This window comes from Vipera ursinii (genome assembly GCF_947247035.1).
Source record: "Vipera ursinii genome assembly, chromosome: 1".
Taxonomy (NCBI): Eukaryota; Metazoa; Chordata; class Lepidosauria; order Squamata; family Viperidae; genus Vipera; species Vipera ursinii.
In genome coordinates this window covers 65,134,684-65,153,713 of record NC_139512.1, presented here as the reverse complement: position 1 = coordinate 65,153,713, position 19,030 = coordinate 65,134,684, and the positions used below count along the sequence as shown (strand labels likewise).

Genomic DNA, 19,030 nt, shown 5'->3' with positions numbered 1-19,030 from the left:
CTTAGGCATGAAAAAGTCAGCTGGGAACCTGGACCAGTCACTCTCTCTCAGTCCAACCCACTTTACAGGGTTGTTGTGGGTGAAATTAGAGGAGGAAGGAATATTAGATGTGCTCACCACCTTGAGTTATTTATAAAATGTATGTATCAAAATACAGGTCGTCATGTCTAAAATGTTTTCAGCAAGAGCTCTAGGCAACTTTGCTATAAGACAGACCTTGGAAGAGTAGAGGTTACTTGTGGTGCACAGCTGTACGTCAGTCTGGACCGTGTGAGGGCAAGTAAGTGCAAAAGCAAATAAGTACCCAAAGGAACCCAGATCGTAGCAATGCTTCCAAAGTCTCCTTTTATTTTTCTAAAAAATTATGTAGGTACCATCACCACCACCATCATCACCGTGACTGTGGTGAACTACCAGGCAAGTGGATGAACAAGTAAATACACAAATAAACTGAACTAAGAAATAATTAAGGCAGTGGAAAAAATAGTGTTTTATAAAGAATGTACTCATGTAGGTCTCAAGTGAGACTACACATTTGGGGACATGAAGTAACATTTTAAACTTTTGCCTGAAAGTCAGAATCCGTACTTCCATCCTAATACTTGCCCCAGGGTGAAATGTAATACGAGCTTGCTCCTCCCAGCCCTTGGAGGATTAAAGAGTGAATACACTGACTCTCTGCACCTGTTTCTGCCAATACATTAAATGTGGGTGTGTGGGGGGAGGAGAGTAGTAAGGATGTCTAACCATGGCTCTTGATTTTGAATACCGGGTTGCTTCTGCAGGGTTGAAATCCAACATTTCTGCTCCCATCCTTAGGTCCTTTTAATTGCAATGACAAATGACAAAATGTGATTCTATAATAAAATGAAAGACAGTGTGACTGTACATAGGATCTGTTTTGCTCATCTGAAAGCAAAATAAAAACAAATTTCTTGAAAAATAAGAGCAAATCCTTTAAAGCTAGGTTAGTTGTTAAGCACACCAGAAGTTCTTGGTGATATATTTGAGCTGGGTTAGAAATTTTAGTGGACAAATGATACAGGGAGAAGGCAAACCTAACCCGTTCTGTTTGCTCATATTTCCACAGGGAATCAATGTGAAGACTCGTATCTTCTCTCTAAGTGGAAAAATCTGGTGGAGGTGATAGTGGTTGAGAAGGATAAAAGAAACCGAATTCCTCCAGTCATGTTGTGTTATGCTCCTTTAGTTTGCATTGAATATAGTCCTTGTCTGCAGGATCTGGCAATCAAGTCCCCCATACCTGGAATACAAATTAGGCAAGGCTGGGTTAAGCAGTTTTCTGCTGTTCCCCCATGTGTCTTTGGGGGACTCTGTGGTACTCTTGTCTGCCATGAAATACTTTAAGAACAAGACTGAAGAAAGAAATGAGACATAAAAGTAGATATGATATTAAAGCAACATTCAAATAATTGTATTACAGTTTACAAAGCATGAACATAAAAAAAAACATAAACAAACAATCAAGACAAAAAATAAAGAATGAAAAGAGAATAGGGATAGAAGTGTGGAAAAGGTATCAAAAAAGAAAAGATATATACAAAGAAAAATGTTTATAACATTATCCAGCAGGGAAGAACGCCAGTGATACTATGAACCCACCATTCAGTTTAGGAATAAGTGCTTCTTTGAGAAACATAATTTTTTAAAAATAATCATACATCTTGGGAAGCTTTTATTTGTTTAATGATGATCTCAAGAATAATATACTGGTATTGGATTTTGTGGCCACAGGCCACTAAGCAGACATTGACTGGACACCTGTCTTTATAGCCTGCATAGCAGACCAACCTGCCTCTAAAGATGCCAGCCACAGTTGCCCGCCAAACATCAGGAGATCTGTTATATAGACCAGGGGTCCTCAACCTCGGCAACTTTAAGCCTTGTGGACTTCAATTCCCAAAATTCCTCAGCCAGCAAATCTGACTGAGGAATTCTGGGAGCTGAAGTCCACAAGTCTTAAAGTTGTCAAGGTTGAGGACCCCTGGTATAGGCCGCAGTCCCTAAACCCTGAAGCCTAGCACTGCCCATTTGTAGAACAGGTTCACCTGTCATGCTAAGTCATAACCATACATTACATACTACTGCTAAGCTTGTAAGCCGCCCTGAGTCTTCGGAGAAGGGCGGGATATAAATGGAATTGAAATAAAAATAAAATAAAAAATTATACCTTAGGCGGTTGGAGTAACCAGGGCAACCAGTATATATTATCTATGACTCTTGGCTTGTAACTGACCTTCATACAGATGTATATTCCATAGCTAAGTTGAGTGAAGCTGTATTGGGCACATCCAAACCTGCTTGGGCAAGGAGGCTGCAATCTTATGAAAACAGACCAGGGTTAAAAAACAAACAAACATACAAAGGCCTCTGCCTTTTCAATTTAATCTTCCTAATAGTTTTATCCTAAGGTTGATCAGGGGAACAGAATAATACGTTATTTTAAATACAGGATATCTTATATTAGATAAACTGACCTGTCTAATATGAATCTGTGATTTTTAAACATAGGGAAGATGAGGTAATCCTAGGCTCACTGAATGTGTGAAATGGAATGTGTCTTACACCTCAGGGCAGGATTTTACTAAATCACCCCAAATATCTCTCAACCCACATCTGAAAACTGCTACCGCTGCACTAGCCAGATGGTTTCACCGCTTAAAAGCTAAAACCTACCACACCATCACCAGTTCACCTTCTCCATCTCTGTTGCTACATCCTGATGCTAACTACCAAACCACTGATGAGCAGCAGCAGCCCAAGTACCTCTTACTGCCTGCATCCAGGATGGACACTACTACTACTGCCCCACTTTGCAGAGCCCTTTGGAGGTGCTTGCTCAACCAGTTGCAATCTCATCTGACTGATTTTTAATCTATCTTGTCCAATAATCATCCAAGAGTTCCTGTCAGACCCTTCACTAAGAACAACATGCACATCCTTTGCAGCATTTCTTTGGTCTATCTTGTTAGTGAGTCCTTCTGTCATAAAAAAATAATCTGGCACAACATGCTCCTGAAAGCCAGGCTGGCACCTATTAATGATAGCATTCTTTATGAAAGGTTTGCAAACATGCTCCTTGACAATCTGTTCCGGTGCCTTGCCAAATATAGACTTTTAGCTGGCCTGCCGTTTCATTGATCTGTTTTTCTCCAGGCTTCCAACTCCTCACCGTCTCTGCTGACATAAACTTTTATCAAGAAACAAAAAACAGATCTCAGATTGACGGAATCTTCCAAACCTTTGTGAGCATTCGCCTAACAATCATTTGTACATTTAGCCCACGATGCAAATAAGTGCCAAGAATGTGGAGTCTGGCTCTTGGTGGGCAAGGATGCCTCACCCTCCCAGTCTTTCCAGTTCCTGCTAGTCAGAATGTGCCGTGTGTGGACTCCGACAACCAGAATTGTAAAGGTATCACGGGGAGAAGCAAAGGCTACATACGTTCTCGCTGAAAGGCGAATGAAGAGGAGGACACAAACGCTTTGATTGCCTGCCTCTGCTTATGAGGCAGCCGGTGCTTTTGGCTGGGAGCCCAGGCAGGGCTTTTGTAATCAAAACATGATCCTGTATGCGGTGCAACCAGTACTGAGAAAGGCCGACGGATGGCTCTCCTCTTTTAGCCCTGCTGTGGAATCTGCCGAGCTTCACCTCTGATGTCCAAAATGCACCATTCTGTGAGTGCTGCCTTTGTTGTAACCGGGAGGGATGTGGGGAGCCATTCTTGCAGTCTGAAAGCCAAGGAGTGACTTCTTTGCTTTGCTTCTTTTTTAAAAAAAATTGCATTGCTGTTTCAGAGTCTTTTGTTTTCAGCCAGCAGATTGTTAGCTGGATGACTGGGGAGGGCAAAAAGGTGGGCTTTCCTGCAGTAGATTGTTACGGGACTGTCTTTCCAGGCAGGCAAGTTAGATTCCCTATTCCCCCCCCCCTTCAAAGAGAGGGAAGACGTATTTTAGCAGAAATCATAACAAAACAGAATGCTGGGTAATGAAAGATGCTTCCCACTCAAAGACTAGGAGTCTGGAGATGATGCACCCATCTGATCAAAGACTGGCAGTGCACTGCCTGACACTGCGAAGTGCTGGGTTGAGGCCCTATCCTGCCAATTCCCATCCCCCAGTGGTTTCCCCCTCACCCCCTGCTTCTTTCTTTCTTCCTCTTTCATCCTCATACCACAAACAGCTGATTTGGGAAGCACACTGGGAAATCCTAGTCAGAACCCTAATCTAGAAAAAAGATTAGCAGCTTAGAGTCAGTGGATATGGCAAAAAAAATTCCCTGAAACTTTACTTTCCTACTTCATGCTTGGTTTTGACTCCCTTCTCATCCCCTCCAACATTTGTTTGATATGAATAAAGATATCTCTGGCTGGTAGACTCTCTCCCCCTCCTCATCTTCCAGTGGCCTCTAGGGTTCCCCCCCCCCAGCAAACAAGCCTTCTCATTCACAGCCACTGCACGTTTGTTCTGCTAGAGCCATTTATAACTCCCTGCCTGAATCACTGTACCTCAGGGCTTTCTGCCCGCGAGGGTAAAGGGGGTGTCACCTTCCATTTCCAATGCCCACCAAGCCAATGTTCTTTTCGGTAGCTTGGCAGCGAAAATATCCCCTGACTGCAACACAGCAACAAACAGTCAGAAAGAAAAAATGCTGACTGTGTGGCAATGCCTGGATCAGTGTGCACCAATCAACGAGTCGCTGGATTTAATACAGGGCCTCAAATTCTGGGGCATTTCATTTTGAGTCCTTGTTCTCATTGTTTTTGCTCCTCCTGCTGCTATCTCTCTGTGAATCTCTATTCATTGGCACTAGATAGATAGATAGATAGATATGCTATCTGAGGCTGCAGTACTGTATGTACTGTATATCCTTCTTTCCCAAATAGAAAAGGTCCTGTTCAGTGTTACGGTAATCAGCTAGTTATAAGTGTGGCAGTGTATTACATATCTATCCTAGCTGGTTGGATGTGAGAAAAAGTACTTTGTTTGTAAGATAGTCTCTGAATTGTAGTTTCTGGTTTGCGCAGAAAACTGTGAGAATCCTTGAGGTAAATCTGGTTTTTAGTTGCACTTGTGGTATACTGGCTACAATAGACCAAAAGTAGCTAGTACTCTCATTGCTATTAGTAGGGAATGTTGCATGTGGTAAGAGGTACCAGTTTATCAGTTAAAGCTCATAAGCTGGCCTACATCTTCCACAACTTACCTATTAAAAAAGTTTTACCTGAAACGCAGAGGCATGTAGCTGCCAAAGTTTCATTCTTGACACTCAGTTGACCAATAAGATGAGAAATGCAGTCAATATCTAAAAGGCCCATTTAGTGATTATTATCATATAAAAAAGTTGGGAATGCAAGAGGAATAAATATAAACCACCAATGAATGAAAAAATATGTTGTGTGTGTGTGTGTGTGTGTATGATGTGAAGTGTAAGAAAAAGCATGTAAAACTCCCAAATGTGTGTTGTTTAATCTTGAAGCGAAGGTGTAGGTTTATTTGTCAATGAAAGAGCTAATATGTGTGTCAGAAAAAATGAATTTGTTTTCTCTAGGTTGTTGTGGGTGTGTATGAAAATAGAAATCTGTAGGTTAATTATAGCTGAGTGTTACACCAGTGAATAATGATAAAGGAAAAGCCAGATATGTTTTTTGGAAATATTGTGCAATAGTCTGAATTAATGCAATCCAGAGAGAACAAGTAATCTGTTAAGGTGACATAAATATGTAGGTAGGACAGACAAACACATGAAGAATGAGCTATTATGAGACTCAAGAATACATGAAAAAGGTGACTGGTGAATATCTGCTTAAAAATGTCTAGAAAAGTAATGGATAGGACATACAGTAGTTTGTTATGAGGAATGAATGTTGAAAGAAATAAAATAGCATATACTACAGTATGCTTCTCCAATCTTGATATATAGAATGAGAGTTGGGTACATCAGAAACAACATAAGTTAAGTGCAATGGGAATGGGGTGCAGATAGTCCTCCACAATTGAGCCCAAAATTTCTCTTGCTAAGCAAGACAGTTAAGTGAGTTTTGCCCCATTTTACGACCTTTAGTGTCAAAGACGTTAAGTGAATCACTGCAGTTGTTAGCAAGACAGTTGTTAAGTGAATCTGGTTTCCTCATTGTCTTTGCTTGTCAGAAGGTTGCAAAAGGTGATCACATGACCCTGGGACACTGCAACTATCATAAATATGAGTCCGTTGCCAAACCTCTAAATTTTGTTCACATGATCATGGGGATGCTGCAATGGTTGTCACTGTGAAAAACAGTCATAAGTCAGTTTTTTTCCATGCCATTGTAACTTCAGACGGTCACTGAACTGTTATAAGGACTACTTGTGGTGAAACAAGAAGAGAAGGTCACACATGAATGAGTGTTGCATGATTTTGGATAGGCTATAAAAGTGAATAATCGGTATGGCGAGATGATTTGATCACACAGGAAGAAGATTGAAGATCAGATTGGTATACTGTAACTGTTCTGTACCAGCCTGCTACCGGCCCTGCAGAAAAGGCAGGGACAACCCCTTTACAAATGGCAAGAGGCTGGAATTACGCCTGCCAAATTTATAGCTACAAAAACAAACAAGACACCAACCAAGAAACAGGAGCTTTAAGAAACACGAACTATCCAAGCGGTTGCCTTCAGCAAACCAGCCCTCCCCACACATTCCCCTTATATAGAGTTCAGGGCGTGGCTTCTCTCTGCCTCCTTCCGAGAAGCCCCATTGCCTTCCTCTGTTTACTCCTAATTTACTGCCTCCTGCGCCTTGAACAGGGCCAGCTGTGGGTCATCTTCATCCATGCTGTCAGGCTCACACAGCTGGGTCTCCGTGGTGACCAAGTGGGAGGGGCCTGGCTGAGGGCTCTCATCAGCAAGATCTTCAACCCCCTCAGCAAGGTCTTCAACACCCCCCTCCTCCTCCTCTGAGTTGTCCGACCCAACTCCCGAACCCACAGGCTGGCCCTGAATCACAACAGTAACTGCAAAACTATAAAGGAAGAGTGAAATAAAAGTCTGAGAAAGTTGTAGTTCAATGGAGTTGGTGAGAGTCTGAAAAAGAGACGAGATGTTTAAAGAACCAAAGAAAATGTATAAAGCAGTACCTGGATGGAAGATAGAAAGACATGTACAGTTATGTTGCAAGTGTAAATTAGTCTGAGCCATGTTTCCTTTTTCTTTCTTTCTTGTGTCTAACTTTTTTTAGCTTACAAGTTCTTTTTTCTTTCCTGTGCTTTTTCTGTAAAGTGTGTAAACATATATACCTGTAATTAGTTGTGCATTTGTCCAAGTTAATATAACCAACTTTCTCCAACATGTTACTTTCTACATGTGGTAGATAAGAATGATGGGTATTGTAGTTCAACATATCTGGAAAACATCAGCTGGAGGAAGGCAGCTGCTATAAACTCTTAGAGATTCAACTAAGCCATTTCTCTCCTCTCAGAGTTTCACATTTATTGCTGAATGCTACCCAGTCTACAGCAACTGCTAGCGGCCGATGAGCATTTTCAGTGTCAAATGACTTTAACAGGGTAGAATTCCTTCGCTTTTAATTTTATCTTTGCATATCTCAGAATTCACCTGAGCTTGCTGCAATTGCTATTCCTTTTGGTATTCAGTGGAACTATTTTCCTCCAAAATTATAGGTATGAGGCTACTAAATTCATTTTAGATAGATTGTAGTTATTATTATTATTATTATCAATATTTGTTTAGGTGACAAAGATGTTAGGAGTCAAGGCAAGAGCCTTGGTGGAGCAGTGGGCTAATGCCTCCTTAAGTAACACCAGCTGCCTGCAATTAGTGCAGGTTTGAGTCCCACCAGGCTCAACGTTGACTCAGCCTTCCATCTTTCCAAGGTAGGTAAAATGAGGACCCGGATTGTTGGGGGCAATAAACTGACTTTGTAATAATGCTGCTTGGGGGGGGGGGCGAAAGCCCTAATAAGCAGGCATATACATAGAATGAAGGCTATTGCTAAGCACATTGATTTGTGCTTTAAATTGTAAGCTGCCCTGAGTCTTCGGAGAAGGGCGGGATATAAATAGGAATAAAAAAATTATCCAAATCAATTGCTGTAAACCAAACACCAGGGGGAAATTCCTAACTTGGTCCTGGTGCAGTTAAATCTGGTACCATCTAGCGATTAAACTAAGAGAACAAGGTTATCCACACATTCTCTAACATAAATATATCCTTATTATTTGTATTGTGGGGATTCATGGTAAGCTGTCTATTATGCGCAGCTAGGTAGAATTTTATCACTCATTCATTTTTATTTTACTTAAGATGCTTACTTGATTTTATCATTGTCTTTCATTGATAACATTTTAAATTAAGATGGCATCCATGAAAAGAATTGCTTCTTTCCCATTTGGTTTCATATAGCAAGCACTACAAATAAAATGTGAAGTTTAACTAATATAGTCAGCATGATGTACTAGTTTGACAAAAATGCTTGCCAATAATTTCTTGAGGGATTCCATTTAAGAAAAATTGTCTTCCAACATTAGAAATAATTACATTGCTTTAAGTACAAACTTTATTCACCTTTTCAAGATTTAAGCAGATACAGTATATACGTTTGTACATCTCAATTTTCCTTTTCTTTCTTAAGAACCTTGATAAATGGTACAAACATAATATAGACACATAATTTTCTTAATTATATGTTGGCCTTTAATTATTTATTTAAGGTGTTTTTATGCTGTGCAAAATGGCTTTATTTATATATTTACAAATATCCTTTCATAAGAAGAAATGGCGAAGACAGCTCCACTAAACGTGGAGCCAAAGACCACATCAGAATGAAGAGCTGGTGAGTGGCTGGCTACTTCTAATTTCTCTCTGGACAAGTGGAGAACTTGAGATTGTACACAAGTGCTCCAGACAGGGGTCCCTCACAAGGAGATTGCAAGATAATAGCCTTTGGTAGGTTTAGTGGTGTGTAAGATGAGAGAAAGCCGTCTTTGCTCAAATTATGGTTGGTGCCTTTATGGACACAGGATCTGCATGCTTCCTTTTTTTAATGACCTTCTGAATTTGATGGTTAATTGCTTTTCAGCTATTATGAACCTCTGGAGTGACAACTTTTTATGGTACCAGGTGAGTCCCCTTCAATCCTTAGTGAAAGATGTTTTAAATACAAATTTAAAAAACTTTAAAAAAACTGCAAAAGGGTGATTAGAAGATTGATTTTGGAAAGTTACAAATGGATCAAGGATCCAGATCAATTTGAAACAAGCCTTTGGAATTAATTGTAAAACTCCTTCTGTGGCAAAATGCTATTTTTTGAATTCTTTTTTTTAAAATCTTGGGATGGAACTTTGAAAGCTGGACACTAGAGAAGAGGTCCCCAACCTTTCTAGGTTGGTGGCCCGGAGGGAAAGGAAGGGGGAGGCATGGGGCTGCATGCGTGTGTGTGATGCAAATGGGGCAGTGCAAGTGTGTGCGCAATGCTTGGGGCGGAGTTAGAATTTGGGTGATGCACAGTGTGAGGTTGCGCCTGTGTGACGCTTGGGGTGAGGCCATTCATGTGGACCAGTAGGCAAGAGGCCATGGCCCACAGGTTGGGGACCCCTGCACTAGAGGGAACCAGAAGGAACCAAAGATTACAATGAAAAAAGAAGAACACTTAAATTTGACCTGCTAGAATGGAGCAAAATATTTTAACATTCCACATATTGAAGTATATTTTTTGAACAGTGGACCCAGGAATTAATTTTAAAGGTGTCTGCCTCTATGGATGCACTGAATTTAAATAATGTTGTGGAAGAGGAACAGGTTTTACTGGTGAAGACTGAGACAGGCTACAAGAAAAAGATGCCACACTGGATATACTAATGAAACTGGTTGATGTCTTAATAATTAAAAGGGATATACAAATAATAAACTGAAAAAGTGACCTGGATACTTTTCTATATTAAATTTACAAAAAAACCCCAACTTGTTAATGTTTTTAAGAAGTTTGTGAAATCAAGTTCTAGGATATTATTTGAAGGGATTAAATATCAAGATAGTTAAAAATAAAAGGAAGTAATAAAAAGGTTTATTTAAAGATTTACCTCCAGAAGTGAATGCTCCAACACTGGAGGTTTTTAAGAAGAGATTGGACAACCATTTGTCTGAAATGGTAGAGCAGACATGTCAAACACATGTGGTTTCATGTGGCCTGCGAAGCCATCTTGGAAACAGTGAGGGAACGGCCCCCACTGCCTTGGCCCTGGCCCAGAGACCCTCCTTCTGCCAGAGACCCTCAGATCTGTCCCACTCCTGCCCAGGCCCCCATAGGCACCCTTGATGCGAATGATGTAGAGCTGGCCACGCCCACCCAGTAGGCCATACGCACTCTAGCCACGCCCATCCAGTAGGTCACGCCCACCCTGGCCATACCCACCTGGCCCCCTGAGGGCAACCGCAATGCTGATGCGGCCCTCAATGAAATTGAGTTTGACACCCCTGTGGTAGAGGGTTTCTTGCCTGAGCCAGGGCTTGGACTAGATACAGGCATGTCAAACTGCCGGCCCGCGGGCCGGATGCATCATACTGAAACCATGCCTACCCCATTGCCGGCAATGGGGAAAAAGTTGCAATACGTCGCGTGGCGTCACATGACATTGCGAGTTTGACATGAGTGGACTAGAAGACCTACTTCCAACTCTTTTATTTTGTTAAGTCTGTTAAACCATGGTTAAAACAGATATGTTGATATCTCTGCTAACCCTTAATGTACTTTTATTAACCAGGACTGAACAACAAAGGATGCAGGGATTTGTTTGTAGATAAAAGAAAGTTATGGAAAGATCATTTGTTGTATTTTGAAAGGTGATATTATTAAAATTGTTTGTACCTGTTGTGATGAAGGGGGAAGTCATTTCTTTACATATTTTTCTTTTTTGTTACTATATTCTTATTTTTCTTCCTTCTCTGTTTTTCTTTCTATTCTTTTTTTCCTACATTTTCTATTTTTTCTTTTATTATTTAGTTTGTATTAGTTTTTTATCTTTTAATTGTAGCCTTTAATAAAAATACTATAAAAATATTTATGAATCACTTTTGTAGACCTCCAGTGCTTCCATTTCTTCCAATGTTTTCCTTGATATCTACTCTGTCTCTGAACATATCCAGTGAACATGACCTGCTCTTTCTGGAAGTTAGTTTGTGTGTTATACAGTCTCAAAGACCAGCAGGAATATTGTGGATTCCTACACTGGTCAAGGGGAATGTACTACCTAGATAAGGGGTATTTCCAAAATAGCTGCAATCCCATCAATTCTGTGACATTCCATGAATTTTGCAGACATTCCATGAATTTTGCAATGACTTCTGTTGGAAACAAATTTGGGTATTTCCCATAGTTCCATTCCCATAGTCATTTGAATGTTAGTAGGAAGAAAGTTTGACTTGTATTTAAATTTTTCCTAACAAAAAAAAAATCTAATGACTTTTGAAAAGCCTGACTCTTGGCTTTTTCTTCCTTTTTGCAGTCTAAATAACGCACATGTTCACAGCAGGGTAGATCAGGTCTCTCTATGGAGATTCTTTGTGGCATTTCCTATTGGAATGGCTATTGCGTAGGGACCACTCAGGACCTTGCCTGTTTATCTTTGCAAAGTCTAAGACACCACATTCAATCACCATCATCCCAAGTGAGGACTCAACCCCAAAGAACCATTACTAGTCATTGTTGGGGTTTTTCTTATATTGGGCTGGTGGGTGCTTTCAAGCCAGTGTTTATTAGACAAATCCCTTCCTTGTGTGTCTAATCACGCTTGGCCAACACAATTCAATTCAATTCAGTTCAATTGCCCTCAGGCAAGATTTTAGAAATGGCTTGGCCTTGCTTTTTTTCCTAGGACTGAACGGGAATAAATGGCTCAAGATCAACTAGCTGGCTTTATGCCTAAGGTGGAATTCAAACTCCCAACCTCCCAATTTCTAGCCTGATGCCTTTACCACTACACTAAACTGGCTCTCAGTCATCATTAGGGATAGGAAAATCTCAGAGGTTTCATTTGCTCAATTTCTCATTTCTTGTTACATCTCACAATAAGACTTTTTTTTAAAAAAAATGACATTCATGGCAATTCATATAGATTTTCATATAAATGTCTCCTAAAATGTGCATTTTTCTAATATACACGTATTTTGTAAATGATTTCCCTTAATTTAATGAATTTCATACATATTTTCTCTACATATCTTTGTTGTGTTTGGTCCTTATATGGTGTATACATTTCATGTAGATTTCTAATTATGAATTGCTTTGCAAAACTTAAGGGAAACTATTGATTTTGATTTTTAGCTTCATCTAGGGCAGGGATAGGCAACCTCGGCTCTTTTATGACTCAGGGACTTCAAGTTGAAGTCCATGAGTCATAAAAGAGCCGAGGTTGCCTACCCCTGATCTAGGGTCATTAATAGATTTTGAAAATTCAAATTAGGTAAGTCTGCATTAGCATGCAAATTGAACATCCTATCCACTGTAGATAAATGCCAAGATCTTCCTATATATGTAACAGACAATTTTCTGTATGATTTTAATAACTACCTTTGCACAATATTTTTCACTCTTATGGAATGTGGTTTGGCCACCCCTTATTTTTGCATTATGCAGCATTGAAAAAGCATCCTTCACATTGAACATTGCTTCAGTTCCATTCTGCATATGTATATACCTAATACTCAGCTTCCCACTTCATGATGCATTGCCTGGAGCTTATCCACATAATGAATATACAACAGATTTTAAAAATAACTGACCAAGTAGTATTCCAATCATGTTTAAAGCAGTTGCAGACAAATGGTCATGAAAATTCATCAGCTTGCAGAAGTGACCAATTTTTTCTTCTTGCAAGCATGATGGACGATAATAAAGAATTCTGTATTTCATTTTCCTGCAGGGAAAATTATTCAGCAGAAACAAAATTTGCATATTAAGCTGAAACTCTGTCACCATCAATTTAGGTATCTTTTTATTAAGAGCCAGGCTTAAAATTAAATTAAAAATATGGATGTGAAATTTGCAGAACTGACCAGCCATGTTCCCCCAACTCTGTAAATCAGGCAGAGTCTCATTGCAGCCCCTAAGTCTACCTTGCTGTAACCTATCTGGCTCCATAAATCCCCTGACTTTCTCTTATCCCTGTTTATTTCTTCACTGTAACATTTCTTTAGGGCAACTACTAGACAATTACTCTGAGATAGATGGATTTAATAAGCAGCTTTAGAAATACAGGCGCATCTCATAGTTTGACTCTCATTCGTTGGGCAGGTTTAGAATTTTTCTGCTCCAAATCATCCTTTAAGCTATTCCTTTTCTGCTAACCACTCATATTTTTACCCAGAGATTTTCTTTTTAGCAATTTTGTCAACAGTACATTATGTTTACCATCTGGTGACCACATGTATGAGTAACACAGGTTCCAGATTATTTGTTTGTTTATTTACATTTATTATAGCCACTGAACTACAATATTTAGGTTTGAGAGGTCTTTCCTTACCCTGTTTTAGTTTTTTGGTTTTAATATGACCCTTCTCCTGCTCAATATTTCCACCTCCCTATAAACAAATGCTAGTGGAATAAGTTCATATATAATGGAATTATAATTTCTGACTGCAAAATCTTGTGTCTAAAGAAGAACCTGACATTTTTATACATTCTGAAATGGCAGGTGTTGCAAATGCTATTTATGTTAAACTCTCATTCCATATGTGATAGTGTACAATTTCTGAAAAGGACGGCATATATCTCTCTTTGGTCATATAATGGCAAATGAGACAAATAATATTTGGCATTATTGGCCATTTGTGGAACTCCACTAAAGATTCTCTTTGCATTTTAGGATGCTGCTATGGATGATGCAATGTTGCAGAAAAAAGAAGAGAAAGACGCTGAACTGGATAAAAAAATTCTAGCTTTGAGGAAGAAGAATGAAGCTCTCATGAGAAGATACCAAGTATGTATGAATTCTAGCTTCTCCTTCTTAATGGGGTTACAAAATTAACTTGTTTTTTAAATAGCTCTTTACAATAGAACTGACAAAATATTAAAAGTGTATAAGAATCCCATTTTTAGGAACCAAAACAGATTCGTAGGTTCTACTGCTACTAATGCCAACTCTTAATTGCTGTAAAGTTCTCTTCAGCAAAAATTTTGGAACAAATTCTGGAACAGTTAATCTGCAAGAGAATGTCTAGGGTCCAGATTTACAGATTATACGAAACCACAATGTGGTTTGTGTTTAACATTTTGTATGAACTGACTCAAGTGCAATTTGTTCAACAAAATGGTTAAACAAACATGGTGATGTTTGCCTAACACCCTTATCCAATTTTACTTGACATATTTTCTGCCATACTTGATTCCATGTGACTACCTGAACAAAACTGCCTGCAGTTTTCTTAGGAACATTTTCAGAAGGGGTTTGCCATTGCCTCTTTCCTAAGGCTGGGAGAGAGTGACTGGCCCAAGGTCACTTGAACTGGCTTTGTGCTCAGTGTGGGACTAGGGTTCAAAGTCTACCAGTTTCTAGCCTAGTGCCTTTAATCACTACCCCAACTGCTTCTCACTCGTAATTTAACTATGAGCTTTTCAGCTAATTTAATCTTTGCATGGCACCCTAATTTATAAATCCAACCAATTCTGCTGGATTTACACCATATGGTAGGGTATATCGTACAAATGACTCTCGGTGTGAATCAGGTCAGAATATTAATTGGTAGAGCCAAACTAGTATAATGCCTGCTTTGCAGCTATTTGGTGAAACATCAAGGACAAGGATTCACACTGGCTGTGTATTGATAGCATACTTATCCATAGATATTTTAAATATGGCTTATTCATTAACTCATTTTTCTAGATTCAGGGAACCTACTGAACATGAGCAAATAACATAAAATATGGTCTGCATAACTTGCTGATGAACTGTGATTGACTAGGTTGCGCCATGTTCAGAAACGACTACTGCCAATCTATCAGTGTGGAAGGCAGAGTCTAAGAATTAGGGTAGAGAGTGGGCCTGGATGTCCAGAGTATCCCACTAATTACAATAGGGCAGGGGGGAAATGAGGCTACACTAATGTGAGTTTTGCTGGAACTATGAGCAATTGCGTAAAAGCAAATCTAACAATAGTCTGCTGACCTAATCCCATTAGAAGAATATCCAGAATATATAGCTGTAAGTCTGTTGTTTCAAGGCCAGGGTAGATATTCCACCAGCCATAAAGTTATGCAAATGCCATGTTATACAGAATAACATGCCTAGGCCCCACAAATACAGATCACCAATACACTGAACTACAAAGTAGCTAGCCGTATTTTAGCTGAGCATGGTTGTGCAAATACAGCTTTGCAAATCCAAGCAAAGGAGATAATACTGTAGCAAAATCTTGGCTTGTATGTATATTTAATGAGAGCAAGAACTCTTTATTGGGGCACATATAATTTCTTCAAGCTTCTTTATGTTTCTCCATTGACCATGATGTTTCTAATGTTCACTTGTTTTACTGTTGGCAGCTGATCAGGTAAAACATTTAAATGTCGCTTTTCCAGGAAATAGAAGAAGACAAGAAACGAGCCGAACGAGAAGGAATGGCTGTCACTACAAGGAAGGCTAGGCCAGATGGCCTTACTATCACTATCACCAAACCACATCATGTAAGCATGCTCTCCCTTTTCTGCTGAAAAAGAAATGGAGTATTATAGGAATTTTTCGCTGTATTAGATTATATTGGTAACATGCAATCTTTGCCTTTTTCCAAAGCTTCTTACACCATTGGAATGTGGTGCTGTTTCAGTGTAGTTACTCCTGTTCTAGTTACTGCTGGGCTCCAAGCTGGACTCACACTAGCTTGTGGTCCTGGCAGTTGAATACAAGTCTTCTTGCCTGCTTGTAATAGCTGTCAATCTACAGGTGTCACCCCCGCTTCTTGCCCTGTAGGTTGTTTGTTTTTATCTTTCCTGCTACACACACACCCTTTTCCGTTTTGTCTTGGCATTTGCTTTTGTAAAGTCAAAAGACTGGGTGGGGTGAGGCTGCCTCTGGACATTAGTACGTCCTTGAAAACATCAGGATCTGGCTCAATTAGCCAGGCAGCTGGAATACTCATAAGTAAATGTAGGAGTGAACATCTGGATGAATGTGGGAAGTACAGAGAAAGCAATTCTGGTGGCTGCAGCTGCTTTTCCAAAGCACAGGCAGAAATCTCAACTTTACTTCCTCACATTTCCCAATCTAGTGACTGCTATGTGTGATGGATTACTATTCCTATCATACTTAATCAGTTTTTATATAAGTAAAGATGGAAGAAACTGATTTGAGAAGGTGGGAAAACCTGAACAACCATGTTGGTCTTGGGAGAGAAACAGGGTGGAAAGTAGGAAAAACATTACAGAGTCAGACAATGGAACATTTTTCTCATATTGCTGCCAAGAAAACTATATGGATGTCCACATGAAGCTATTAGGAATCAAGGATGATTATTTTTAAACAGAGATGGAAGAATTTGTAGACTAACAGAGCACCAGGTTGTGGACAGCTAAACTGTACTGAAAAGCATATAGAGCATCAACCCTTAGGTCGGACTTTTAGATTTTTTTTTAATATAGTAGTAATACATAATTCCTCTTTCTCATCCTCTGTATAAGTGCATGGCCCACTTATGTGGAGAGATAACTGGATACACTTAATCTGAAGACAGATGACTGAGAAGGAATATGATGACACATTATAAATATCTGAAGGGGGATCACACAGATGTACATGTAATGTATTGGGTTTTTTACTTGTACTGATTCATGTGTCTGTTTAAATGCTGCTTAAATGTTGCTCAATGATGTGTCTGTGTAACAGTCTCTGACTAAGCCAGACTTCTTGTCTCCAAGAAGATCATTGGTAGATTTGGGGTGGGAATGAGTTCCTTTAAACCTATTGTCCGCCATCTATTGGCCAACCGTATAAGTAGCTGCGCAGCAGCCACTGTTTCTGTTCTGTTCCTCTTTGCCTCAATAAAGCATGTTCCTGTTTGCAACCTTCCGTCTCGCTTATTGCCTGCAAAAAACCAGCTACACAACAGCACATGTCTGAATTCCATAGCCCCAGAGTAATTTTGTTTTTGTAATCTTAATTTACAAAAGGGGGGTTATAAATATTTTAAAAATGCCCTAGCAATAATATCAAGTTGATAGGAGAATGAAATACTAAATGAGGTGGTGAGATATGTTTTCCAGATATGTTCAAGCAGGAGTAAGACTGCCATTTCTCTGGACTCTCTCAGTTGGGTTCCTGCCTGAATAGGAGATTGGGTTCCAAGCTTAAGTGGTTCCTTCTAACTCTGGGACTGTGATTCTAAACTACCTCCAGAGCTAGTTGACTTGAGAAGGTGGGAAAACCTGATAATTATTTATGCCTCCTTGCTCCTTCCCTAGGCTAATAGAAGGTTACAGTATAAGAAAATCTGCAAAGTAAATGTAAAGACATCCATAGCATCTCTACTAATTATCCTTTAGACATGTCAACTGTAGGGGAAGGCTTCCAAATTACATAGCACATTTAAATAGCAATAGCACCTAGATTTATATACTGCTTCATAGGGCTTTACAGCCCTCTTTAAGTGGTTTACAGAGTCAGCATGTTGCTCCTAACAATCTGGGTTCTCATTTTACCAACCTCAGAAGGATGGAAGGCTGAGTCAAACCTTGAGCTGTTGAGGATTGAACCCCTGGCAGTCAGCAGAATTAGCCTGCAATATTGCATTCTAATTACTGTGCCACCGCAGCTCATGGTTTTATGAAACGACTCAATAAGCTATACAAGTCCATTCAACATATGCCACACTTCAATTTATTTCCCTATTACTCTAACACATTTAGCACCATCAGCCTTTGACTTTGCATTGGTAAACATGTGGTATCATTTTGCTATTGCTTTTTTCCAGATTTCAGGTTGTTCTTCAATCTAAAAAAAAAAAACCAAACCCAAAACAAACACCTCCTAGCAAAGAGTATTTTGGGGCAGATCTTTCTTAGACAAGTTCATATTTTGGTCAAAAAATAAAATAAAATGCTCCTAAATTTTGTGACCACCCTCTCTTCCATTTCCAGGAGAAAAGGATTGTGAACGAGAAGTGGGGAAGCAGTTGCTCTTCTGCCTCAAGCTTTGGGGTTGGTAGTGAGGAAGACGATGAAGAAAGTGATCACGTGTTCACATTCAGGATGGGGAAACGGGTTCAGTTCGCCGTGACCATGGACAACAAAGGCAAGGTGGGTCTACAAAAGAAACAACAGTTGAATCCTTAGAGATAGCATTGCAAGGAAGCAGCTGGGGAAGAACTCTTGCTTGCTTTCCTACAAACACAACTCTTCTGACCTTGTCTGTAGTATTTCCCCCACTCGTTTTTCCCCAGTTCTCTTGGATGTTGTGTTAATTTTAAAGATCTTATATTAGGTATTCAGTAAAAAAAATAGCTCTTGCAGATTTCTTCGTATGTGTTTCAGAAGCATTGCAAATTCAAGAAAAGATATAAACACAATAGATTGTGCCATAAATACTTTAACAATGCCTGCATTTCTTTAGTAGCTATCACCTGGGAAATAATTTCCATTCATAGATATATTGTATTATACTAGATCAACGACCTCCTCGTGTTTATTTGTTACAGTGCTTGTGACTCTGGGAATTATACAATAAAAATAACAAAGCAAAAATCATCATCAACAACACGATTCCTAAATATGGTGGTTATCTACTAGCTAAATCAACAGTAAAGGCATACTGGAATACATACTTATTTATCTACTTGGTCCCCAGATCACATTGTTCATATCCTCCTTCCAATTCATGCTTCTATTTGCCCAATTCCTGGCAGCACACTGCATGGTAACCAGGACTGAGGGGAAAAGGTATGGCTCTGGGTGCTGTGGGTCATGTGGAAATATAACTTCAAATCTCATCTGATCTAGAAAAAAAGCTCTCCATCCCTGCATGACCTTGGATT

General features: G+C 39.5%; 1 protein-coding gene across 1 annotated transcript in view; it reads left to right on the top strand.

The window, feature by feature from the left end:
* Positions 1 to 327: 327 nt before the first annotated feature.
* CCDC9B (coiled-coil domain containing 9B) overlaps positions 328 to 19,030 on the top strand; it is a gene marked incomplete at both ends in the record, with an annotated part of 55,124 nt that continues 36,421 nt past the window's right edge. Inside the window, 4 exons of the mRNA XM_083349671.1 lie at positions 328 to 417; positions 13,879 to 13,992; positions 15,588 to 15,692; positions 18,138 to 18,296. Of these exons, the coding sequence (XP_083205797.1) occupies positions 328 to 417; positions 13,879 to 13,992; positions 15,588 to 15,692; positions 18,138 to 18,296 (468 nt within the window). The remainder of the gene's footprint in view (positions 418 to 13,878; positions 13,993 to 15,587; positions 15,693 to 18,137; positions 18,297 to 19,030) is intronic.